The sequence below is a fragment of the Cynocephalus volans genome, chromosome 1 (assembly GCF_027409185.1).
Source record: "Cynocephalus volans isolate mCynVol1 chromosome 1, mCynVol1.pri, whole genome shotgun sequence".
NCBI classification, from domain to species: Eukaryota; Metazoa; Chordata; class Mammalia; order Dermoptera; family Cynocephalidae; genus Cynocephalus; species Cynocephalus volans.
This window is the reverse complement of record NC_084460.1, coordinates 142,805,076-142,831,315: the sequence shown is the minus strand read 5'-3', so window position 1 is coordinate 142,831,315 and position 26,240 is coordinate 142,805,076. Positions and strand designations below refer to the sequence as shown.

At 37.2% G+C, this 26,240-nt stretch overlaps 1 protein-coding gene across 1 annotated transcript in view; it reads right to left on the bottom strand.

Moving 5' to 3' along the window:
- ABI3BP (ABI family member 3 binding protein) overlaps window positions 1–26,240 on the bottom strand; it is a 248,492-nt gene that overhangs the window by 31,904 nt on the left and 190,348 nt on the right. Inside the window, exons 50-57 of the mRNA XM_063114629.1 lie at window positions 20,645–20,704; window positions 20,027–20,074; window positions 19,045–19,125; window positions 16,861–16,938; window positions 12,490–12,555; window positions 10,398–10,472; window positions 3,812–3,889; window positions 1,623–1,727 (exon numbers count right to left, since the gene is read on the bottom strand). Of these exons, the coding sequence (XP_062970699.1) occupies window positions 1,623–1,727; window positions 3,812–3,889; window positions 10,398–10,472; window positions 12,490–12,555; window positions 16,861–16,938; window positions 19,045–19,125; window positions 20,027–20,074; window positions 20,645–20,704 (591 nt within the window). The remainder of the gene's footprint in view (window positions 1–1,622; window positions 1,728–3,811; window positions 3,890–10,397; window positions 10,473–12,489; window positions 12,556–16,860; window positions 16,939–19,044; window positions 19,126–20,026; window positions 20,075–20,644; window positions 20,705–26,240) is intronic.

Below are 26,240 nucleotides of genomic sequence, written 5' to 3'. Positions count from 1 at the left end.
CCAAGAGAGGTTGCACTGCAGCTTGCATGAGCTTTTCAGAGTTGGCAGAGTCAACAGGAAATGCTGGGATAGCATTTTCACCCTGGCAAGGAGAGGGGAATCAGAGGCCTCAGTAGACCTGGAGAGAGGGGACAAGTGACAGATGCCACATGGCAGCCTAAGACTGTGCTCAGCTCACAGATGAGGACTCCCAGACATTAGGTGGACTTCCTGAAGTGGATGGTGGAGGGTTTGGAGCAAGGATCAGGCACACTGAGGCATCACTTTCAGTCTGTGACTCATCCAGTTTGACCTGAAAGCTGCTGGTGCTCAAGTCACAGCGGCCCCAGGTTTTAATTAATGAGGAAAATATTGTGTCTTCACTCAGGTCATGTCCCTGGGCCTCGACTCAGAAAGGCACCAGGAGCACAGATGAGAAAAGCTGATTCCTCCTGCAGCTGATGGGAAAAATGATCTAGAGTTCACTGTACACATGAGACATCATAAAAGCATCTCCATGACAGTGTACTCCTTTCATCCTGTGTAAAGGGTGACATGCACGGCCTTTCACATAAACCTTATCAGTTTCACCTTTCACAGCTGTCTTTTTAATTTTCTTATTCTGATGCCACCTACAAAATACCTAGGAAACAGAGATTCAGGGAGAGAGAGGAAAGATGGGGAACATGCTGTGATTTGCTGGCAGGTCCTGGGGGAAAAGCCTTTAATAGAAATGAGGTAAAGCTTTGCTCTGAATTGGGTCAATTTTTACTCCTCCACTAATTTACTCAGTTATTGCTCATCAAATATCCTTGGTGTGCTGTGCACTGGATTTTGGTTCTGGGAATTCAGAGAAAATAGACCAGGGACTCTGTCATCATTGAGCTCCCAGTCCAGCAGGGGAAGACAAGCATGTAAAGAAGCAGGGATAACACAATTTGCTCTTTGTCTAACAGAGGTAAGTATCAAGGATGTGTAGAACAGAGGAGCAAAGCTAAGACTGGAGAGCTAGAGAAGGTTCTAGAAAAGGATAAAGTAAGAGTATCCCAGGTAACTGGGAGGGGTCTTTATATGGGGACAAGCACCCTGCACCAATGCATGGAGGTGAGAGACAGCTAGTTTTCTGAAATATATTCCTGCCTTGCTGCACAGGCCAGGAGTGCCCAGACACCTTCAATATTTTAGTCCCAAATCTTCCCTTGAGCACCATAATACTGGGGCTGGTATGAAGGCTGGTGGACAGGGGAGCTTTCAATGAGATGTGTAGGATTTCACTGTAGGAGGAAGAATGATATGCTGATGACAGAACGATACCCCTGGGGGCTTGGCAACGTACAGCATCGCTTCCAAAATCATGCACTTGTTGAAGGGCCTGTGTCAGCATCTGTCTAGGCTCTGAGCACACAGACATCTCTGAAGCAAACTGGCCTAGATGCAGAGGGATGGTTCCTTTCACCCCACCCATCCAAGAGTCTGGCTGAGTCCTCTGAGCTGTCATTCACAGTGGTCTTTGGGGTCAACACAGCATGTGTCACACATACCAGTGGCTTGCCATTGCCCAACCTCACACCCCAAGAAGGGCTTGTGGTTGACAAGGAAAACTGAAATCACGGATGGAGTAGGAAGGTATATGGCAGACGTACCTGCACTTCCTGGCTTTCCAGTGACATTATTTGGTGGCAAAGGTTTTCTTCGCGGGGGCATAGGTCTAGGTGGCAAGGTTGGGCGGCGAGTGCCTGGGACTGTGGCTACAAGATTACATTACAGATAAAGCCATCATAAGAATTTACTGTACAAAATCACAGTTTTTTTTTTTTTAAATATAATGTTTGATAAGTTGAAGTTGGATGACAGAATAGATTCTATAGAAAAATGCAATCAATAATTTACTGAACTTTCAAAAGGCAGAACAGAACTGAGGCCACCAGAGTTGGGAAATGGGAAGGGGGAGAGGAGTTAGGAAGAAATTGGAAAAGGGCCACAAAAACTTATTACATTGTGTAACACTGACTATACTAATTATCCTGATTTGAGCATCACATATTGCAGTTATTGATATTCAACTCTGTACCCAACAGACATGTATAATCAATTATGTTTCAATAAATAATAAAAAAAATGAATATGAGTAATATATTCTGATATTTCTCTAAATTAATATTGGTCATAGACCAGGAGCCAATGAAGCACATTTATATATGAAAAACACATCCTCTATTTATATCTGCCTTTTGAAAGGCTCTGTAGATGTATAGAATTTAACAACTTTTTTTTTAGCCTTTGACATCTTTTTTATTTCACTTCACAATATATCTTGCAGAACCTTCCCTATCTGTATATAAACATCTGTCTCATCTTTTTTTAAACAGCTCTAGTATGCCATGATATGGATGCACCATCAGTAAGGAAACCATTCCCCTGTGTAAGACTTTAAGATTATTAGCAATCTTTTCCCCCAACATTTTTTATAAAAGCTTTCAAATGTATACAAAAGTTGAAAGTATTTTACATCAAACACTCCCCGGAGTCCTTGTGCAGTGCGCAACCACCACAACTGTTCATGTTGGCCCTGTTCTCCACAGGCACAGGAGTATTGTTTCTGCCAACAGGGTTACTTTGATGAGATCAGCTGAGAAGTTCTAAAGATGTCTGCTTAATTATAATTATGCAATAGAGCTGGAGATGGGGTAGAATAACCAGAAAAGAAGAAATTATATGCTTTAACAATTTTAAGCTAAAATGGTATAAGAAATTGTAGTCTTAAAATGAAAGGCAATTGGGGATAATGAAGTTCAGAAATTCTGCTGCTAAGTCTGTATAGGAAATAAAAGATGTTACATTCTTCATTTGTGGGTGGTTGTGCACTGCACAAGGACACCTGGCCATGGTGGTGTAAGTGGGAGCTAAAGTTGAGCACCCGTTCTGCTCACCCATCCATGAGTTCTGGTGCAAGGTTGCCAGCCCAGAGGAAGTGCAAATTTTTCTAAGTGATCTATTTAAAGGGTAAGGGAAAAAGGCACCTTTTTATAATTTGCCCAAAGGTTTCTACTGACAAGGCTAAAGGTCCACCTTAAGTCCAATTTTGCTTCTAAGTCTTGTGTTATAGCTTAAAAATCTCTCTCTTTCTTTGTATAATATATGATGGTTTTTAGATCTTCAAGTAAAACAGTCAATCCAGGGAAATTCCTCATGGCTTTAAGTACTTCCGGGTATTGGGAAGAGAGAGAGAGTCTGTGTGTGTGTGTGTGTGTGTGTGCGCGCGCGTGCGTGTGTGTGTGTGCGTGCGTGTGTGTGTACAGGGGACTGGTGCTGATAGAGACATAAATATACCACAGTAGGTTTCACAACATCCTTTTAAAAAGCAAAGAGTCCTTATTCAATGCAAAGGTATTCTGAATTGCCAGCTTCATTATTTTGGCCTATTACATAGAAAAAACTCTTAAATCAGGAATATAAATCATTTCAGGCAGAAGGATATTATAATAAATCACACATAAGCAAAACTTAAACATCATAAAAACTAAAACCCACGGTGATTCTGCAGCATTTGCTCATTGTGGCCCCTCAGAACGTTATAGAAAGTAATTATTAAGTTAGTATCCCATTAGAGGTTCTTACTAATATTTAATTTGTACACAGGGAGCTTTTCATTCCCCCAAAGATAATACTTTGGAATGTTTCTCTAGCAATACCTGTGTACTGTTAGCATGGTTCTGACACTTTTGGGGCTGTGCAGATGTTGCTGTTTTTGCTGCAACAAATCATCCTGTAGGACTGTGCGAGGTTCAGAGCTGAGCTGCCCTAAGAGTCAGCATCCTATCCTATTCCTTACCTGGTTTTTTTGTGGAGTGGGTAGAGTCCACTGACACATTTCTACCAGCACCTGATGGCTTGGGTGTCTGCTTGACCCCTATGAGCAGAGATAATGAAAGGGAATAAATATATAGCAAAAATTTGCTAAACATTCTTCTTTATGGAAACTTGGTAATAATGTGCATTCTTTGCAGAGCAGGAGCATTGGTGTTTTTATACCCAGATGTTTTAATTGGCTTCCACTATCTGGACTGGATACATAAAAAATTCAAAACCCTATATCTACTGGTTGTCATATTTTCTCTGTAGAGTTAGCATTTGATTGTAGATTGTGGTTTTGTCACAATTTTCTGTGATACTCATCCTGTATTGTCTTCCTGGGCGGTATTGCCTTACCAGGCAGAATTTCATCTATGGTTGTTTTACCAATATTCATGGGTATACTTTATGGTTGTTTTTTTTTTTTTTTTTTTTTAAAACCCTCCAAATCTTCCATGCCCATTAAAAAACCTTAGAATTCCAATGTGTTTGAGTTGATACTCAACAAATTGACTTTAAAAATATTTCTCGGGAGGCCTTGGCTATCTTTACCTCTGGGATTTGTGATTTAGTCCTGCGCAGGCCTAGAACTCTGAATTATTGTTTGGAAGAAGCTGATCTGATAATCACCTTGTTGTGATATGTTGTCTCCTAAGTCTGTGAAAAAGTCATAGAGGTTATTACTCAGCCATTCACCTCAATATCCAGGCATGGATTTTGGGTAGCTATACTAGGGTTGAGGAAACCAATTAGATTTTATCCTTTTTTAAAGTTATTATTCTTTCATATTATAAAATAATTTTCCCTGATGTGGCTGACAGTTGTCATTAAAAAAGAATAGAAACAGACAGTTTTTGTATCTAAATAGTAAAAATCACTTTAGATATAATGGCTTATCCTAAAAAAGAATGCATATTCTGAGGACCTGACTATAATTTACATATTAAAAATAAGAATGAAATGTTTAATTATTATCCTAGTTAGTAAACTAATGATGATCACCATGATGATAGCCACCACCTCAACAACCTTGTTTTGAGAACTCACTGTGTTCCAGGGACTGTGTAGGGACATTCTATACTCAATTTCATTTAATGTATGGGTAGATATATTAAACGTGCAACAGAAGCTTTGCTTACCAAAAAATAGATGATATTTCCACACAAATTTATGAAATTTGGAGGATGAACTTAACAATGCAATCCCACACTCTCTACTGCTTGATAAGTGATAATATATAAAATCATGGAGAATGTTTATATGTAATCATGAATTAAAGGTTGTTTATTTGCGGTAGGAAAAGAATGTTTCTGGGGGCCATGACTATTTTGTGGCTAATCCCACAGGCGTGGTGAAACACAGCCCATTAGTCTTCCTGTGTGCTCCACTGTCAGTGGTAACGGGGCCAGAGAAATGGTCACTCTGAATGGCGTAGGAGAATGGAAAATACTTCCATTTGTGTCACTGGGATAATCTGGCTTGGTGAGGTTTGATTTACCACTGTTTCTCTAGGGTAAAAAATTTTTATACACTCTAAAGGCTAGTAGGCGGTCTATACCTTGAGCAGATTCTTCTTCATAGCCCCTCTCCAAAACTTTCTGCCCTTGAAAAACAAAGTATTTTTATCCAATACTGTACAAGCACCTTACATATTCACTACCTGATTTGATCCTTATAAACCTGTGTGGGAGATACCGTCCAGGTCCCACAGGAGAAGAAACCTGAGACGGGAGATTAAACAACTTTCCCAAGGTCCAACAGCTGGGAAGTGTTGGGATTCAGAACCACATGCGCCCAGATCCAAAACCTATTTCTTAAGAATTAAGTGGCATAGCACAGAGTCCTTGCTTCAGTCATTTTCTTCCTTCTCTTATTCCTCATAATGACTCTAAGTGATGATAGCCTTAGAGCCTCTGTCTCTTGGGTGGGTTGAGGTGCCACTACCGTGTGAGGGCTAAATGGCCATGGCTGGCAAGCTTGTGCCATTCCAGCCATGTCACTGGTGCATGGGACTCAGAAAATGGTTCAAGACTCACAGCAGCTCCTGACTAGGCACATGAAGATCCACCAGGCCACTAGGGTGAGTGCCTAAAGGAGTTGGGGAGATAGAGATCTAGCAGCTCTGGAGAGAATACATAATCCTGCAAGGTTACTTTATGAATAAGTCCAAAGATACAAATTTCCCTGGCCTCTTTTCTAATCAAGGGAGAAATTGGAAGAAACTAGCCATTTTCTGCCACTTTCTCTATCGGTGGAAACAGAGGCATCATAGTGTTAGGATCCTTAGATATAAGCACCCAAATCAATAGACTATCAGCTGCTATACTGGGACTTTCTCTAACCTTTAGAAAAGGATAGAAGCAGCTGTGTTGAAAGCATTGGGAAGGGCTCTTCAAAAGGCAGCTGCAGAGCTCAGTAGACAGAGCTGGGGCTGGGAGACTGAGCTCTAGTGCTGGCCTTGCCTCCCCTGCACTTAGCTGCAGTTTAGTCATGTCAGCCAGGCAGCTATGTGAGCTCTAGAACTGGGGAGTCCAGCATCTGTTACCCTGAGTCAGAGGAGATCAAATGAGGGCCAAAGGCAGCAAAGAGGCAATGGGAAGAGAAAGGAGAAAATCAGTAAGAGATATGCTGCAGAGAACAAATCCTCAGCAATTGGCACCCAGTCAGACAGTCTGGTCCAGGCTGTGACCTGAATTGTTTTTCCCTCAGGCAGGATTATTGAACACATCTTCTAAAGGGCAGAGACAGCTCTGGAAGCACGAAGACTTGAGCCTCAGCACGAGGTTCAACTGCCATATGGGAATTCTCCAAAAATCTCTGGATTTACATAGTTCACTCCTTAGCAATTTATTGTCCAAAATGAAGTAAGGATTTGGGCATTTTTAACCATGGTAACAAAAACTTTGCAAACAAACACTGGGAATCAATTTTCAAATGTATCAGTGACTCCATGCTCTGTGACCAAAAAGGGATGATATTTATGGATGATAGGTCTCTGCACCCTTGTCCCCAAATCTTAGCACCTGGCTAAAAAGCCAGGGGTGATAAGCCAGCAGACTGGAAGACTTAGTCACAGCCCAGAAAAACACCCAGGAGTCTGGGTACTCATTGTGAGACCCACTCTGTGGGGGCAGTAAAGCATGTTTTCCTCATTAGGATGTAGAGGAAGGAGTCTGAGGTTCAGGTATCTACCAATATCTGCCAAACCACATGTGCCAAGGTGGTTTTAGAATTACACTTTGCCTGGCACATAATGGGTCTTCAATAAACATTGGTTGAACGAAAGAATAGCTGTGCATCCTGGCAGCTTCCTTCTTCAGGGAGAAGACTGGAGAGATAGTGTAGTACAGGGGTCAGCAAACTTTTTCTGTAAAGGGTCAGATGGTAAATATTTTCAATTTTGTGAGTAATACATAATGTCTCTGTCACAACTATTCAACTCTGCTATTGTACTGTGAGAGCAATACATAAAGTTCCAATAAAACTTTATTTACAAAAATAGGAAGGGAGATGGATGAGGCTGTAGTTCGCCCAATCCCATGGCGTAGTGCATTCATGTCTTGTTGCATCTCTACAGGCAGATCTCAAGGAGATTCCAGTATGTAGAACGCATTAGCTAAGCTTAGACATGTCTGTGGAGACCTTGACAAAGCAGAGTGTTGGAAAAATGAGCTACCTAAAATCTCGACCTTTGCAGGCTATTTTCTAACCTTGAGGTAGAGGAATATCTATACATATAGGTATGAAATACACATAATGCAGGGAAAATACCTGTAATGATATTGTGAAATAAAAAATAAAAAACTGGGCTCAAGGTAGCTTAAAAGACTCCTGAGGTTTATGAAATCATCATAATATTTTTATAAAGACCCCAATAGTTAAAGGTCCATAGTCTTGAGACCTCAGGATCCTTTTTCTTCTTTTATAATCTTCTAAGGACACAATCTTAGATGGCCTAAGGCCATGAAAACTATGTTCTATAGATCCTAAACACTTCTTTTATTAACTAATTTTTTAATGTGAAATATCTGAGCTGAAAATTTCAGTAAGAAAAACTATAGGAAAACGTACGTGAGATAAATAATAAGGATAAATATTCTGGGCAAGATGTCAAAGTTGAACATGGAATCAGGTTACACAAAAACAGTCTTTCATTAAGACTCACTAGAGGCTAGAAATGAGAATGCATGAGATAGCAGAATTGTGTCAGAGAAGAAAGTAAATTTATATGAATAGCTGCGTTTCTGTAAACAGGTCAGATGAAAACTGTAGAATCAAAGGAAGGTGAACTTAGAATTTAGGCAATTCTAAAACCAGCACAGAATAAATTTTAAAACATTTTTCCCCCACTAATTTTGAAAAACATTATTCCCTAGGTAAATAATCAGAGCACTGTTAAATTTTCCTTTATAATACACTACATAGATAATCGTGTTATCTGTGATTTTTGATTTATATGCCATTTACTTCTTTTTTTGCCTTATTGCATTGGATTAATACTCCATACTATATTAAATAGAAGTGGTGAAAATAGGGATCCCTGTTATATTCTTTATCTTAGGAGAAAATAATTCAGTCTTTCACCTGAATGACTGATGTTAAGTATGATGTGAAGTATGATGTTAGCTATAGGTTTTTCACAGATGCTGTTTATCAGACTGAAGAAATTTCCTTCTATTACTAGTTTCCTGAGAGTTTTCATCATGAATGAATTTTGAATTTTGTCTAGTGGTTGTTTTTTTGCATCTACTCTAATGATCGTTGACTTTTTTTTATTCTGTTAATGTGGTGAATTATGCTAATGTGTTTGAATGTTGAGCTAACCTTGCATTCCTGGGGTAAATCCCATTTGGATGTTTTGGATTATTGTGGTAGACATGAGTGGGGATGTACTATCCAGATCTCCATTCAAGGCTCTCTAAGCTGATGCTGACCCTGAAGGAGATGACAGTTGGATGCCATAGTCTGGGCAGGAAGTCCTTCCCTGATGGAGGATCCCAATAGATGGACAATAGAATATACAACAGATACAACAAATTTTGGTTGGGAATGGAGGTGGAATAAGGAAAGTGCAAACAGTGTTTAACTTTGTCTACCTGTGCCCACTAGCCAACTTTCTACCAGCAATCAACTAACTGAAGAAGCCCTGATCTAAGATATTATGCTACCAAAGCAAAATTGGATGAGTTATTATTACAAAGTTGACCTTATAGTTCGTAGTACAAGTGGCTCTGGAAAAATGTTTACATTGTTGATAAGCTAAAATGTAATAATACTGTTTCCCTTTTGAAAGATGAAATCATCTATGTTTGATTTTGCTGAAGGTTAATGGCTTTTAAGTGTGATCATAGCTACTTTACTCATTCTTTTATTTGCTTTGTTGACATCTAAATGCTTTCTTCTATTTTTGCTTATGCAACCTCCAAGGAATTATTTGAATATTAAATAATTTGTACCTGTCTTCCTCCCAAAAGGATCCGAGAGAAGGTGTCTCTGCTTAGAGCCACACTGTTTATGTCAATCTCAGAAAGTAAGCAGTGCCTAATCTCACAGTTGGGAAGAATAAAAGGAGAAACTGAGCACAAATAGATATTGGAATGCTCTCTTGCTTTTCACAAGTCAGGAATTTATAGTATTGGCCTCATTATCTGGTTTGAAGAGACATGAATTCCTAGAACTTCAGATAATGCAATAACCAAGTAAAAGTACAAAGACCACATTCTAAAACAAATCTAAATCATGTTTAGACCAAATATCTTTAGGCATTATTCACATCACTTTCTTGTTAGGGAACCATCATGTGTTGGTGAAATCTACATGCATTAAATAAATTCTAACTTTCATGCTTTTTTACATAAGCAAGAACAAAATTTATGCTGTTAAATATATTTCAAGGGAAAGATGCAATCTCATGTTAAGGCATCTAATAACTACCATTCATCCACAAAGTAAGTTGGGTGTTTGAACTTTTATTACATCAGTCCTAATTATCTACAGTGATGCCTAGATCTCATACATCTCATTGGATTAGGGCTATGTCATTTATTTAAGCTGAATGATTTGGAAACATTAACATGACTGTAACCGGAGTGATCAATTGCTAATTGCTCTGATTAAATATGCTTCTTTTTGTTTAAATTTCATATTCCAGATTGCTAATAGATGTAGATCTTTGAAAAAATTTATAATGGTACTTGTGAAATTATAAACCTGAAAACCAAGTAATTACAGTTTCAAAGACCAGGCTAAGTATTAAAAAGTCCTGAAAGTAAGGAAAATAGCTATTTTTATTATTTTCATTCAATAATTCATGTGTAATCAGGATCTTTTTAAGAAGCAAGATTATATGGTAGCTAATTTAGTGAACTGGGTTTAGAAAAGTGAAAAATTCTTTTTTAATGTTTTCAGAGACGTGAAATTTTGATTTTGGAATGAGTTATAATTTTCAATTCCAGTTTTACTGAGAACTTCCAAAACGGGTAAGTATGAATTCAACAAAATTATAAAAATTGAAGAACGTTAATAGTTTTGACAGGGTTAAAAGGAAATAAATTTGTGATCATTACCTGTTCCCACTCCATTCCCATTGGGCATCCCACTGGGTTTGGGTCTAATAGGTCTTGTAGTTGTCCTATTCAGAACTACAATAAAGTATGAAGTAAATATTTCAGACATTTTCTTATTAAAAGTTTGCAGCCAAGGAAGACAAAATTTCTCAGTGAACTGGAAGTCATTTAACTTGGCAATAAAAAAAATGATGGCTTATCAAAAAATATTGTTCAGGATATAGGAACCACATTCTGGTATAAAAATCATAGACTTGAATTTGGGGATAGGGCCCTAAATTTGTATTCTGAGGTGATCACTAGGCTTCAACAGTTGACTTGAAAAAATAACTGGCAAAGGAATATATAATTCTAAGCAGGAAATATCTTGCTTCACTTATAAACGTTAGATATATTCAAAAGTGGAACTGAAGAATGATCAGGACTACAAATGAGAAACCAAAACTTGAGCATTACTTATTTGTCAAGGCTTCGATTCATAATTTGTAAGTTGGTGGTTCTTCTGTAGGAGTCTTTAGGTATAGATATTTCATTGTAATATTCCTTACACAAGTCCATTGTTGAACACAGAACTATGATGAAGCCATTTACATTTCTCTCCTGCTCTGTAGAAAGCCATAGCGTTACCTACACTGTAAGAGGTCACCTATGTTATGGTCCATTTAGAAGAGTTTTTCTTTCTTTCTTTCTTTCTTTCTTTGAAGTGAGATTTTAAGTGACTTATTTTACTCTTTACTCTTAAATGTGCTTTTAAATTTTGTACAACAATCATGTCAACCATGGCTAGAAACTTTCTCTTTTTAGGTTATAAAAATTACTATTAAAAGAAAACAACACAAAACCAAACCGAACCAAATAAAACAAAAATTATGGTGACGGTAAGAACAAAAATATTAAAAAATAGATATTTTTAATAGCTGGTTAGATTTTCTTATATTCACCCAGAATGTATACTTCTTTTTAGAAGGCTCTTTGAGGAAGAGCAATATGTGTATTGTACTTAAATGAGCAAGATCGCGAGCCAGACTGCCTTCGGATCCTCTTTCTAGTTCTCAGAGACTTGGCTTCCTCAACTGTGCCTCAGGGGGCACTTGGCAAGCGCTCACTCGTAGCCATTATTGCTACTCTTTCATTATTTTGCAGAAATGCTTCATATAACCACACATTAAGCTCTCAACAGCCATCATGACACAAAAGTCACATGGAGATACATTAGTTTATACAAGATTGCCAGGCCTAATTACCTTTAGGAGTTGGAGGATTACAGAAAAATACATGGGATTTCCATAAAGCAAAGAATATAAAAATTTATTTGTTCTTTCTTTTACATGCCTGGGGATACATTCATCAAGAACATTCATTTATAAGCAAGTGTCATCATTTAGAACTTAAGAAGACTCCTTAGAATCACAGCAAAAAAGGAAAGAAAACACCAGTCTTTGGTCCAACGTGCGCTTTACTATAGGGACAATTTGCATGGACTAAATCAACCCCTCCAAGTTAACTTTTCCCTAGACAAGCTCCAGTGAGGGAGATCCTAGGACCTTTGGAGAATTTAGTAAATTTAAGGTATTTTCCAATATATAATTATAACTTTACTTTTGCTGTTTACAACCTGTGGAAATTTTTTTACTACTCTGAAGGAATCAAGTAAAAATATTCTTCCAGAACAAGAGCATTTTTATACTGAGAAGAGACTATATCTTTTCTTGAGAGAGAAATAACATTTGAAAGCAAGTAGTATCATGTCATAGCTAACTCTGTGCTATCTCTATGACTGTCATGGAAAATTGACGGGGTATGTGTGTGTGATTTATACACAAACACTGTTTTAAAAACACTTTGATATCAATGGAGTTCCATAGTGGTCTCTGATTCTGATCATCTTTAAAAACCTTAGTCAAGTCTTGTCACTTCCATGGTTTCATCAATACCTCTCCACTTATCCACCAGAATGAGAATTTATGCATGTCCTTTATTGAAATTTAAGGATATATATCCCTGCTTTGGTGCATTTGGCTATTTTAATCCATTTTATATCTTCCCCAGCCTGCTGATTATTTAGGTCATCAGAGAAAGAGGAATAACGTACCAGGTCTGATGTGTGGTTTGTCAGGTATTCTGGGCCTCACAGGAGTAGTGTATAATCTGTGTGGTGCTGAAACAGAGGAAACACTTCATATTTAACAACTAATACTCCAAAGCCCACTGAATGGAGATTTAGTGCCCCGGGGACCAACAACTCATACACTGTGCATGGAAGTAGACAGAATATTCTGAAATCTTCAGTTATGCATTACAGACTTCAGGCTAAAGGAAAATAAAGCCAGTGAAAATATTCATGACTGAAAATTAAAGATACACAAAGTCAGAGTGAGATAGGTCATTTGTAATGTGTGTTAAGGATTAGTCATCATCTAGTTCATGTTTTTCAAGAGCATTCATTTCACCAGATGGTTGCTTAACATGATAAGCAAGCCATCTACCTATCTGTCTGTCCATCCATTCATCTATCCATTCGTCTATACATCTATCCATATCTCTCAATAAGGAGGCACTGTGGAACATTACTTTGCCAAAGAAGACAAGCAACCCTAAAGGTAAAAGGATAAGTAATTTTTTAGGGAGGTAAGTAGAAAAGAGTAGGAACATGTGGTCTCTATCAAATTGTCTTTGCTCATGAACCCTGAAACGGATAAACATTCACTCAGTGTCACCCACGACACTGTAGGAATGAGAGAAAACCATGTCTGATGCCCTTTCCATCAAGAGAGGGCGAGCAAGGAGCAAGAACTCTGACAAGCCCTGGGACCAAAATGCCACCTTGTTACTTTCTGGTCCTGTTATCTAGGGCCTTCCTGTCAGGAAAGACTCCTAATGAAGACTCGCTGAATGAATAAATGTGTGACCATTGTAAGCAGGAAAATTTGCCAGAAACTGCTAAAATATTATTATTTCCTAAGGTTTTAAAATGTGCATGCATCCTGGGATTCATCCATCTCACTGCTGCTCTTCACTGCCTGCCTCGATACCACCCACTGCCTCCTGCCACCAACTTTCTTGGTAATGCTTTAGCTAAGACTGGAAAAAATTCTTCTTGCACACTATGTAAGTAAATTACATTGCTTTGATGATTTTTGTTCACATCTTGAGTGGGTATTTATATAACCATACATCAGCAATGCCTTGCCTAACAACTTAAAAAAATATGCCTGTGAAATAGGTTATAATGTAGCTCATTTATAAACTTCCAATGTAAAGACTTGGATGGGCAGAATTTTGCCATACTGCAGGCCAACAACAGCAGACACACTGCAATTCTCTAAAGGATTAGCCTCCCCAAGTGTAATAACCAGAGTGAACAGAGGAACTGATGTTATAAAAAATTAATTCTCACACACTCTAAAATGCCTGATGACGATTTGCAAATGTTTTCCTTCAATTTTCTTTGAGAGTGGTAGGATTCCCTGTCAATTTAACCTATTTCAACTTTCCATGTAAATCCCTTTGAATGCTAGATTACTTCTGCTTAAAGAAAATTCAAGGGTCTTGGGTCTTATTTGCCTCGTAGAATATATATGAATGTTAGAACTTTGGACAGGAAATAGACTGAGAGCAAAGCCCAGAAATAATCAGCACTACATTCATTATTTCAAAGCCACTGGATCAGAGTTTTAGTTTTAGTTTTTCCACAGTCTTCACTTAAATCTAGAAAGACTTTTTATGAAACAGTTGAAATATAATTTAAGTTTAGGTTGTGTGCTACTCACATAGCCCATCACTAAGCAACAGATGGCCTTGACAAAACTGCTCTAAGGTTTCAATTTTAAGCAAACAAACAAAAAGACAAAGGAAATTTGCAACAATGTAACTATGTAAACATTATCTCTACATAGTTTTTGGTGACCAATAACAAAGATAAATAATTTTAAAAGATGGCTTCATATCTAAATCATTTTATAAAAACTTATTTTCAAAAAGCATTAAAAATACTGCATGAAGACAACATAAAAAATAACCATACAGGGATGACAGGAGAAACACCTTGAAGGGCCAGTGTTCTGCCAGTTACAGGGAGAGGGGAGGAGGAGACAACTGGGTGCGGGGAAGGATCCCTGGGTGGGAGTGGGATCAAGAGGCTGAAAGAAGTAAGACATCCAGAATGTGCCCCCAATGCCCCTGGCTAGGTGGATCTCCATGGTGGATTGAGATTGGAAGGGCAAAGGGAAGGAGCTTGAGTGACAGCACCCTGCAGGGCAATTGTCTCAGTAGACACAGTAGCCACAAAGAAAAGATGTTGGCTATTCTACGAGTGGCCTCATGCTCTAGGTTGTAGGCACACAGTTTCCTTGGAGTGCTTGGGCCCCATTGCTGAGAGCTTAGAGACCACAGAGACACATGGGTCATGGCACACCACAAGAGAAATGTTAAGATGAAGAGGAATGATTTCACCTCTACTGCATGTCTCTCGATTGTTGTGTGCTGTCTTGTGTTCCCAATGCCTGATGTTAAAAACAAAACAAAACAGCTGATTGACCTCCTCTGTCTCAGAGCTCAGGCATACACATTGACGAGGGTGAGCCCGGCACCACACAGCGTGCCCTGATCAAAGATGACTCTCTACTCCCAATCAGGAAAATTGGGATGGAACAGGTTGTGAATGCTACTCTCATCTCTGAAGAAGGAATCTTTTTTAGGATGTTCTTTGTCATCTCATACAAATGGATTACTGGTGAGCCCACTCTAAAGATTGTTGGCACGAATTTTGAAAAGCATGAATCCTAGCACAGCACCATTTAAGTTCAAGCTGAGGGTCCTAAGCATATAAGAAAAAAAATTAAAATATAATACATTATATAAGTGTGTTAAGACAATTTATATAATGATACAAGATTCTGCACACACACCCAATACATTGTGACACTCATATCTAATAAAAACATTTTAGATGGAATTTGATAAAAATTCCACATGCACTAGTCATGATGACACAATATTGATATTTCCTTTAAAGAAAGAAGGAGGAAAAGGAAAGAGCAGGCCTATGATCTTTTGTCCTTGATCCTGAAATCCATAAAGCTCTAAGAAGCTGAAATCTTTTTCTCATTTGACAACATAACCTGAGCTGAATGAGAGTCTTTCTTTATCCTTCTTATTGTAAATATTTATATATTTTGCTGCAAAAACACTAATGTGTTTGATTATGAGAACCCAGTTATCCTCTATTAAGCCAGACATTAAAGAGATTTGCAAAAACGTAAAAAAAGAGCCATACAAAAATCAGGGTCGGATATGGATGCAGCACAACTGACCATCTGTTGCTGATTGTTGAAGCTGGCAATGGGGATGTGGAAGGGCTGCCATTATATCACGCTTGTGAATTCTGTATTTGTTTACAAATAAATAAGACGTCGATAAATAAAAATTTAATGAAATAATTAAATAAAAATTTAAAATATAATAAAAAGTTAAAGCAAACAAATAAAAACAGATTTAGACTGTCCTACACCACAGCCTTTCTTAGTCATGTTTATTTAGAATACGTATTACCCCACTGAAAAAATGCATACTTCAAAATTAGATTTCTTTTATGATCATTTCCTGTTGTTATTTCAAACTTCTTCCACCAACTTTCCCCCTCAAATTAGAACTGGTAATAGATAAAGTAAATTTATTTGTCTTCCAACTCCTTAGAAAAAGTCTGCTTTTGTTTTTAGTTTTATTTTTGGCTTCCTATCATCTGATAGAGGTAGAGATAGGCAATGGGGGGGGGTCATTTAAAAAAAAAAAAGAAACCACTAAAGTACTGGAAATCCACAATTGGTTATAATCAAGAAGGACAGAAAAACATAAAAAGGAAAGACTGAGAGCACAAAGATGAAACGGAGCTTTGTGTTGATGAGTTTACTTCTGAATTAGGAGATCCCAGAGAAGAAGAAATAGAAGTAGGGAATCCCAGAGAACACATCCCTAGATATTTAAATATTGCCATCATTAAAAAAATGTTTTTCTTGTTAATGTAGTTTTTTTTTCTCAGGCTGCAATATCATTGTGTTTCATCAAGTGGGGGACGGGGGAGAGGAGGAGATAAAGGGAGGGAGAGATGGAAGAGGACTGGGAGGGCGAGGCAGAAGAGAAAGGTAGGAAACGTTCTTACTTCTCAGGTGTGAAAATGAGGCAAGTGAAAGTCGAGCGAGGAAAGAAACGGGAGCTTTTGTACGTAGTTATTGATACCAAGCAGTCAACGATACACTTAAGAGCAAAGCTCCGACTGGAGAACGTGTCTTCCTTGCACTCAATTAATATCATATAAGCATTCAGATTTGACTGATGTCTTTCACCAATGAAATGAAAAACATCAAGTAACCCACCATGATGAGAAATATTCTGAAAAGAAAATTTCTTTCCTGATTAAAAGCAAATAAGGAAAAGTTACAATCCAGAGGTGGGGAAATAATATTACCCTGAGTTGTCTTTGCCAGGTCAGTTGTTCGTGGAATCTTAGTTGTGAAGAATTCTCGGGTGGATTGGTCTGTTTCTTCTGGAGAAAAACACAGTAAGATGACTAATTTTAAATAATTGTCACCATGAATGTGACAAAAAAAAAAAAACAACCCACGCTCTTTTCTGCCCCACGCAATGATTAAAGGGTAAATTGCATTTAAAAAATACTCTCAGTGATCATAGTAATTCAAAGTTAATGGTACATTTTAATAACTCTCGTTTATTATATTCACTGCCTTCTGCAGTTATTTTAATGATTATAAGAATTTCCAAAAGCTTTTAGCTCAGAATCATTGTTTCATGACCTTGGATGTAGCTTTCATACTTAGTTATTGCTATCAAGCAGTCGACAATACATTTGGGTGTGGCTCATGTATGAAAGTCTCCTGTTTTTATGTATTTATCTCTTTCATGTCTCTTCCCTACTCCATAAATTCCACAAATTATTTAGGTGAGCTGGAAAGAAAATATGTCATATGAAAAGATGTGTATTTATACCATATAAGAACAATTATTCTTCTATTTTCTTCATGTGAAATTCAGAGTGTATGTTATTGACACATTTCTCCTGACAAAATAAAAAAATAAGTACAGCAATAGTTCCACCCCCATATTATCTTGAAATCATTATATCATATAGACATAGCGAATTACACTGTTCACTTTGCAACACTCGGTGTAAATAACATATTGTCATGTTTTTTCCTTCCCTGCTTTATTCTCTTGATTCTGTTTATAAGAGAGATTCCTGCGTAGTTGGCAGGTGATGGTTCTTGCTTCAGTAAACCAAAGACACATTGAAAAATAGGAAGTGGAAATTAGATAATTGGTATATTCAGTAGTGGATTTTGAAAAGTACTTTTAACTTTGTTATCATGGGTTATGTCGACTGCAGGCCTACGCTAGAATAGATGAGTATTTGGTAAAAATTGAGGTATATTTGCTCATCCAATTTTAATTATTTTTTTTTTCCAAAAAGGATTTCATTTAAAAATGTGATCAGTAACTTCATTTAGGGAGTAAAAGAAGGCCCTGATTCGAACATGGCTCTGTGGGATGTAGCATGGAAGGGACAGAGTAGCCACAAACACAAGTGGGAAAGAACTCTTGCTTCCCAGTTCACTTGCAGCTAAGAGTCAGCAAACTGGGGTTCCCGCATAGTGTGCACGTTTGTGCTGAGCTCCTCAAAAGCTTGTCCAGCTCATCCCAACTGGTCTTCCTGGCTTACACATCCCCATTTCTCCAGGCAACCTACCTGCTCATCCCATTAGCCTGGCTGCCATTCCCTGTCCTGTGCCTCTTTCCCATCTGTCTTTAACTTAAAATGATCTTTCACACCTGTGGCTCCTCAACTCTCATTCCAACATAAAGACCCAGTGTAGATGTGAGAAGCCTTCCCTGATGCCCCCAGGTACTTTGCTTATTCACCACATTGCTTATTTCTCTGTCACATTCATTGTAACATGAAACATTGAGAATAATCCTAGGAGTTCTGGTGACCGAGTGTGTAGGTTCTAATACTGGCTCTGACACCAGCTGTGTGAACTGGGCCAAGTTTTTAAGTTCTCTGTGCCTCAGTTTTCTAATTTGTAAAGTGGGGCAAATAATAGAACCCACCTCACAGAGTTATGTGTCTTAAATTAAAAAATACACATAGTGCATTGGGTAGCACTGAGGAAGCAGTTTTTCACTAAATCCTGTCTCCACATTAGAGGGGAGCTCTCTAGCATAAGGACCCACCTTTAAAGCAGTTTTTTTTTTTGAACTCACATGACTCAGCATTGCATTCAGCACCCAGCAAAGGCTCAGTAAGTATAGCACTAGATGACTGATTTTTCTTCCCAAATGCAGTTTCGAATACGGAAAAAGCAAGAAAAAAGTACAGCACTGATTTGGAAACATTTTTCTTTTTGGAATACTTGATATTTTGTCAAGATCCTTGAAAACATTCTCATTTTATATTGAAAATCAGCATAAATACTAGAATGACCAATATACAGTTAATGTGAATATATCAAGTGAAGTGAATATTTTTTATAATGGTAAAATGAGACTTTCTATTATTTGGAAACAACCCATGAACATAGTGTACTACGGCAATCTCAGGTCCCTCACTGGACTGGAATATCAAAACAAAATTTACCCAGAGTGGTCTGTAGTTCCTCTCGACTAGGACTTGGTGAAATCATAGGTACAAGAGGAATGCCTCGTGTCTCTAAAGGAGCTGCAAAAGAAAATACCAACGTAGTAAATTTTTAGATTCAAAGCCAGCACCAGACCAGACTGGTATACATGAGATTTCTTCATTTGAAATAGTAAAAGAAAAACATCAAGTCATGATGAAGAAAGTTAAGAGTGCACAGAATGTTCAGGAAAATGACGGTAGAATATTAGAATAATGGTTCTCAAGTGTTTTTCTACCAGAACACGTAATAAATGACATTCGATGCTTGACCACTTCATGAGAATACCTGGTTAAAATGGGTGCAATGTAGGCACAGTCTTGGTCTCTCAGCTGTAGCCCCGTCCCCCTCTCTCCGACCCAAGAGAGCACATAGGATTACAAAATGAATGAGGATGTCGTCATTGTTGGGATAATCTTCTTGAGTCTGTTCAAGTTTAGCTTTACAAATAAATCACTGGCAGTTTTTAGTATTTTGAGCATATACTTTGACAAATATTTATATTTTAGAACAAATAAATCACTGGCAGTTTTTAGTGTTTTTAGTATGTTGACCAATGTTAATAATAATTACTTGCATCAACTTTTAAACTTGCCACACGCTAGCGTGTTATACCATTACAGTTGAGAACCACGGAACCAGCAGAAATTGTTAACTAGAGGAGCCCTAGTGAGGTGAAATCATTTTGAACATGGAGATAAATGAGGTGGATGAGGATGGACTCAGTAATATTAGCTGTTCTGCGTGGTCTTCAAAGAGCAAAGCCTTTCCAACAGTGAAACTGTTGCTTTTCTATTTTGGAAAGAGTAAAAATAATGTTAATAAAATGATGAAATGGATTGGGAAGAGATGATGTGTCAACATGACCACTGGAGAAAGACCTGCAATCTTGACGGTGGCAAAGAAAACAATTAGACTTGGTCAATATGGGAAAACCATTACCTATTGTTGTCTTTGGTGGATCAATTCTAAAGGTAACAGGTTGCAGAACTATGCCAAAAGCAAACCAGAGAAAGATATTTATGAAAATTACTACTTGGTGAAGTCAAAATACTTTCTGTATTTTCTAGATGCATCTATTTAATCATTTAAACATACTCTAAGAACTGTAATAAATATGAGAAAATTCTACACATTAGATGCCATTCAGGAAACTTCAACTAAATCTTTGAAGTTCTTGTCACTTTGAGGAAAATTTTTGAGTATACACTCACCTTTTTTACTTAAAAATACACACACAGTTGTAGATACGTTTACATTTTGAATGGATGTAAAACAGTTGGCTCAGATGACAATTATGTTTTATAATTTTAGCATAATCTCATATTCAACATAAACACTTCCAGGGAAAATAAACTAATTATATACTATTTCTTCATTTAACCAGGGGAAAAATTTCAACCAGATTGTATGATTTAGCTTTCCCAAAAGAAATATACATTTTATATCTATAATTTTCTCTGAACTTCTTCCTCATCACAAACATTAATAATATATTTACCTCAAAATATTTTTTGAAAAATATACTTCCTAACTGGGAAAATAAAATAATTCATTTACCAGGTTCACTCTGAGAGAGCTGAGGGTCTGGTTTATGTGGAAGGAACACATCTTCTGGAGCTGAAAGAAAAAAAAATGATAAAACACTGTGTACTCTAAACATCACACCTGGAATGAAATTAACACATAGAGATAGAATCCTGGAAAGCACGAATGAAGTCAAGGTATTTTCACGATGGTTAAAGACCAAAGCTGAGAAGATGACTGTTCTTTTAAGAAACAAAAAAAAGTCACTGTGTGGAGAAGGTTCTGGTGGCAGTAAAACAGTAACAAAGTTGGTCACAGTTCATTTTGAAGACTGCCTTGAAGGAAAAAAAGGGGGGGTGGATAGATAATGTAAAAAAACATAAGAAGGTGGGTATCCCTCACGTTGTTTCCAAAACAGAAAGACAGTTTTTGCCTACCATGGTTAGTCACCATTTGATTTTCATACTAAAAGTCCACTGACAGCAATAGAAAATACATTAACTTAGATAAAGTGAATAAATGGCCAACAAATTGAGGAAAACAGCGAAACAGGCAATAAATCTTGAGTATCTGACAGGACAAAGTTTCATTCTAAATGGCACTAACAGTTATTGTGAGGAGAAAAAGCAAAAGGAATCGGTCAGTCATTGGAAGATCCCATATGTCAAGTTTGTGGGCGAAGACTAGATACATGCGAGCTGTTGTCATCTGTCTTCTGTCGTGATGTGGCTTCCAGTATATTAGGTGTCAGGGATGCCTGACATATGAGAATATGAAAACAAAAGACAAAAATCCTAGTTAAACAATAGACCTACTTGTATCCAGTCCCTGATATCCAGTGTATCTTTAATGCTTGTGCTCTTTTTTAGCAAAATAAAACTGTAGATTGAAAACTTGAAACCTTATCTCCCTCTCAGTGGGGAAAATATCAGGGTGATTTGCCCATTGCTAGTACCGGATTGCTATGAGAAAAATCTCATTCCAGGAGCAGTGTAAAGTACTACTTTGACTCAGTCTCCCCACAAGAAGCCTCTCCTCAGGCCTACTCTCTCACTGAAAGAAAGGTTTTCCTACAAAACTGAAAATTTCATAAATACTCATGTCCTATTGGTAGGCAGTGTAATTTTCTTGCATCTTATGTGAAGATGGGAAAAACAATTAGGATTCAGGCCAAAACTCTACTTCAGAGGAAAGATAAAGAAAACTTCCATAGTATGAGGTAGCCAAGCCACACTTTACCATTAGCGAAGAAATAGCTTATGCAAAATGGACATTCTCTTATTATTTTGGAGGATCATATTTAACTTACACGCCACATCTTTTTTGGTCTAGGTCACTAAACAACAGCCAAATTACAGCTGTGGAATTTAGCACTTTGAATAGAAACTTGACTCAGAACTTCTATTAGCTAAAAGGTAATATCCAGAGGAATTTAAAAATCCTGATTTTTTTTTTTAAAGGAAAAAGGAAACTTTAGAAAGATCGATGGTTGACAAAGTTAGAGAAAGCTCACCACAACAGTGAACATTTCACCTTTTCCACGTAGTATTTTTGGTGATTTAAATGGTAAAATACAAAGAATTTTCAGTTATAAATCAAACTAAATGTTTATCTTCAGGTTGAAGAAGGAGGCACTCTAATCTGGCTCTGCGAAGGTCATGAATATTCAAAGCAGCCTGCAGCTTATAAATATCCTAATATATTACAGTACTAGACTATACAAAAAAGGAGCTGGGATTAAGGAACAGAGAAGCTGAGATGAGATGTGCTGCTAATAAATCCACCACACCATGAATACATTATTTGCTGCTGCTCTAGTTTACTGAGGTAATGTGGATTCCAGCTGCTGCGACCGGCACTTTTCTTTATAACCACGAAGTGATGATTTAATAAGCTGCCATAGCAGACTTTTTAAGTCAGGTGAAATCAGTGGAAAGGAAAGAAATGGGAATATTTACAGGAAAGGGATATGAATCATTCTCCTACTAGGTCAACCACAGCTCCAAGAAATGCAAGTTACCTTTTCCTCTCTTTTTTCCTATGTGGCATTTCTCTGTATAATAAATTGAACAAGAACATGATCCTTAAAACCTACATCTTTCATGATGAGGGAAACTCATGATAATAATGAGCTAAATAAATGTAAATAATGTAATAAATGTAAATAAGTAAATAATGATAACAATTTATTTCAGAAGGAAGTTTGATTTTCTTATAGGAATATCTACCATTATATTTTAAACTTAATTATATGAGTGTACTTCAAAAAGTTCACGGAAAGATTCATGTTATCTTTTAATTCTATTTTTCCATGAACTTTTTGAAGTGCCTGAGTATTAAACAACTTATCATTTTTATTAACTGACCAATCGATTATATTAACTGTCTTTTCTTTGTTATGAACATTTAAGATTTACTCCCTTAGAGACAGTGAAATGCACAGTACTCAGTTTTAGCTATATTCACCATGCTGTGTAATAGATGTTAAAAAAAAAAAAAAAAAAAAAAAAAAAACTAACTTATTCCTCCTGAGGCTTTGTACCCTTTGACTATTGTTTCCTTATTCTCTTTACCCCCACCTCCCCAGCCTCTGGTACCCACCATTCTGCCTTTCAGCTTCAATGAGAGTTCAATTGTTTTAGATTCCACATATAAGTGAGACTATGCAGTATTTTTCTGTTTGGCAAATTTCACATAGCATAATGTTCTCCAATTCCATCCATGTTCTCACAAATGACAATTTCTTTCTTTTTGTTTTAAGGCTGAATAGTATTCTATTGTGCATATATACCCTATTTTCTTCATCTAATATTAACTGTCTTTTTAAGTAAAGTGTAACACCCCAAAGAAAAATTCAACTAAAAAAGACAGTTGTGAGTGGGCAATGTCTAATATGGGCAAATGTAAATGAATGTGCATGAACATTTTACTAGAGTTGGATGAGAGAATTAACATGTTGCTCTCTGATAAAGATAGTGGAATACGAAGTCTGCAGTAAAGTTTACCCTGGTAATAGGCTCAAAGATACCGATTCTCTTAGAAGAGTAGTACATGTAGACTGTGTCCCCTTTTCACCTCAAGATTCTCCATTCCTTTCTTCTAACTTTGTACCTTTTGGTCCAGTCTGGGCGGAATCCTGGTCTCCTGCCAAACTTGGGCCACCCTCCCTCTCATCTCCTCTGAGGCCCTTTGCTTTCCATTATTTCTATTATCTTATATTTTCTCCATTAGTCCATATTTCTATTTCTCTCTGAGTTCCTTCCCCTCCACCTGTAAAATAGCTCAAATGCTCCAACATCCTGAAACAAAACAAAAGAAAACAAAAAATTCCCTTGACATGGCTTCTTAGTTTTCTAAAATCTGAAAATTGCTGAATTCTGAAGCATATGGCCACGGGCTGCAGATACCGGGATCCTGGACCTGCACTGCCAGGTCAGAGGCCTCTTTGGACCCCTCTCCACCTCACTGCCATTGTTGGCCACCCTGCCCTTGAGACCCTTTCCTGTCTCACCTCCCAACTCCTTCTTTCCTGGCTCTGTCCTCTCCTTTTTTGATAATAACATTTGGAGGCTCCTTTTCCTTTGCCCACTCCTTAAATATAACTGAGCCATCCAAATACTTGATTTCTGACCTCTTATTTTCTCATGGTGTACTTTCTCCTGGATGATGTCATCCAAGATTTAAAAACCATCTATATGTAGACAGGTGACGCCCAAATCTATGTTCCAAATCCTGACTTCTGTTTAGAAATCCAGAAAACATTTTTAACCACCAGTTAGATATTTCCACCTTAAAGTCCTATCAGCCTTACACACCTAGCATGTACAAACCCAAGTCTTTATTCCTCCCATGGTGTTCCCTATCTTAGTTAATGACATTATTATCTACCACTTGCCCAAGCTAGAAATGACAGTGTTCTCCTTCCCTCCATAATGCCACTCAGTTATTCTCTAGGTTTTAGCAATCTCATCTCCAAAAGGCATTTCAGCGTTATTCCCTTATTTCCCTTCCTACTGCTATTAGTTCAAATTGCCATCCTCACCCTTCTAGGTTATGGCAAAACCTCCCAAGTGATTCTTTGCTACCAATCTCTTTTTGCATTAATACTTCACGTTTTTATCACAACTATCTTCCTAAAATGCAGATCTAATTATATGACTCCCATGATTACAAAAAGAAACACACATACACAATTTTAATGTTTCCTAATTCCCTGTAGAAAAAATCTCAAAGTCCTTAGCACGACATTAAAAGCCCTCAACCATGTGAGTCCAATTGACTTAAGTCTTCATCTCCCAATAATTTCACCCATGTGGCTGTCAATGTGATCATTCTGAACTCATGCTGCTTCTCAGCTATGCTGAGCACTTCTTATACCCCTGTGTCTTTGCTTCCTTACAAATCAATAGCTACATGCCTACTTATCTTTTAAAATCTATTTTAAAGCTCTTTTCCTTGGTGATGCCTTCTCTAATTCACACAACTAGAATTTATTACTTCCCTGTTATTTCATCATATTATGTTTATGTAACTGTTTTATTAATCATTGAACTTTGCCTTGTTTTATTTTTTTATAGTTTTTAAAATTTTTTAAATTTATCAATATACAATGTAGTTGATTTTCGTGTCCTTTTACCAATTCCTTGTTTTATAGTGATTTATATGTATTCCTGTTTTCTCCACTGCGCTGTTGGATGCTAGAGATCATATCAAATTCCTCTTTTTATCCCCACAGCACTAAGCACTAAGCACATAAAAGGCAATCAATATTTGCTGAATTGAACATGTATTGGTACACTTTTTTAGAGCAAACATGAAAAAGACAGGCACGTCCTATGAGCCAGGATTGCATGCTGCTGAACAGCATTTTAAAGACTCAAATAGGCTTCTACCAAAAGTCTCTAACTCTTTTCCAGGGAGCTGTAAAACATTACTAAAATCTGCCGTATTATGCCATTATTACAATGAACACATTCTATATTTAAAATCTAAAGAAATCATTTATCAGTGACATCAACAGCACATATGAGCTTAAAGAGGTTTTGAGGAAAAGAGGAAGGAGCTAAGCTACTAAAACTTGGGGGAAAAGCATACTGATATTTAATATGCCATCAGGCACATTAGCAAACTGCTGGTAATTGCAGATCTGAATTCTTATATGTGAGAAGACACTTGCCTCTAGGAAAATTGATTAGAAAAAGCATTTAGTTTATCAAATAATAAAATTATATAACTCCTCCTTCAAGGAAAAAAATTAGAAGCTTTAGGAAGAAAGCAAAGTGTCTGGAAGATGATGTTAATGATCATGAAGCACTGTGGAATGGTGATGATAATAGTCTGTTTTTGAGGTAATTCTCTACCCTGCTTACCTCAACTCCTATTTTGATAAAGATAAAAATGAGGGGAATTATTACCTACCTTTTTCTTGGCTTGCCCTATTCTAAATGTATTGCCTTCTAAGATTACATCAGAAAGAAACACATTCATTAGGTGAATGTTCAGGCTTCTCCCTGAATATAAATCTGGCAATATTTTAAAGTATGTAATCCAAGCAAATGATTGCTTTAATAAACTCTAATTTATTATCATTTTAAACAATGAGCTCAATTTTTAGGAAATATTTAGAATT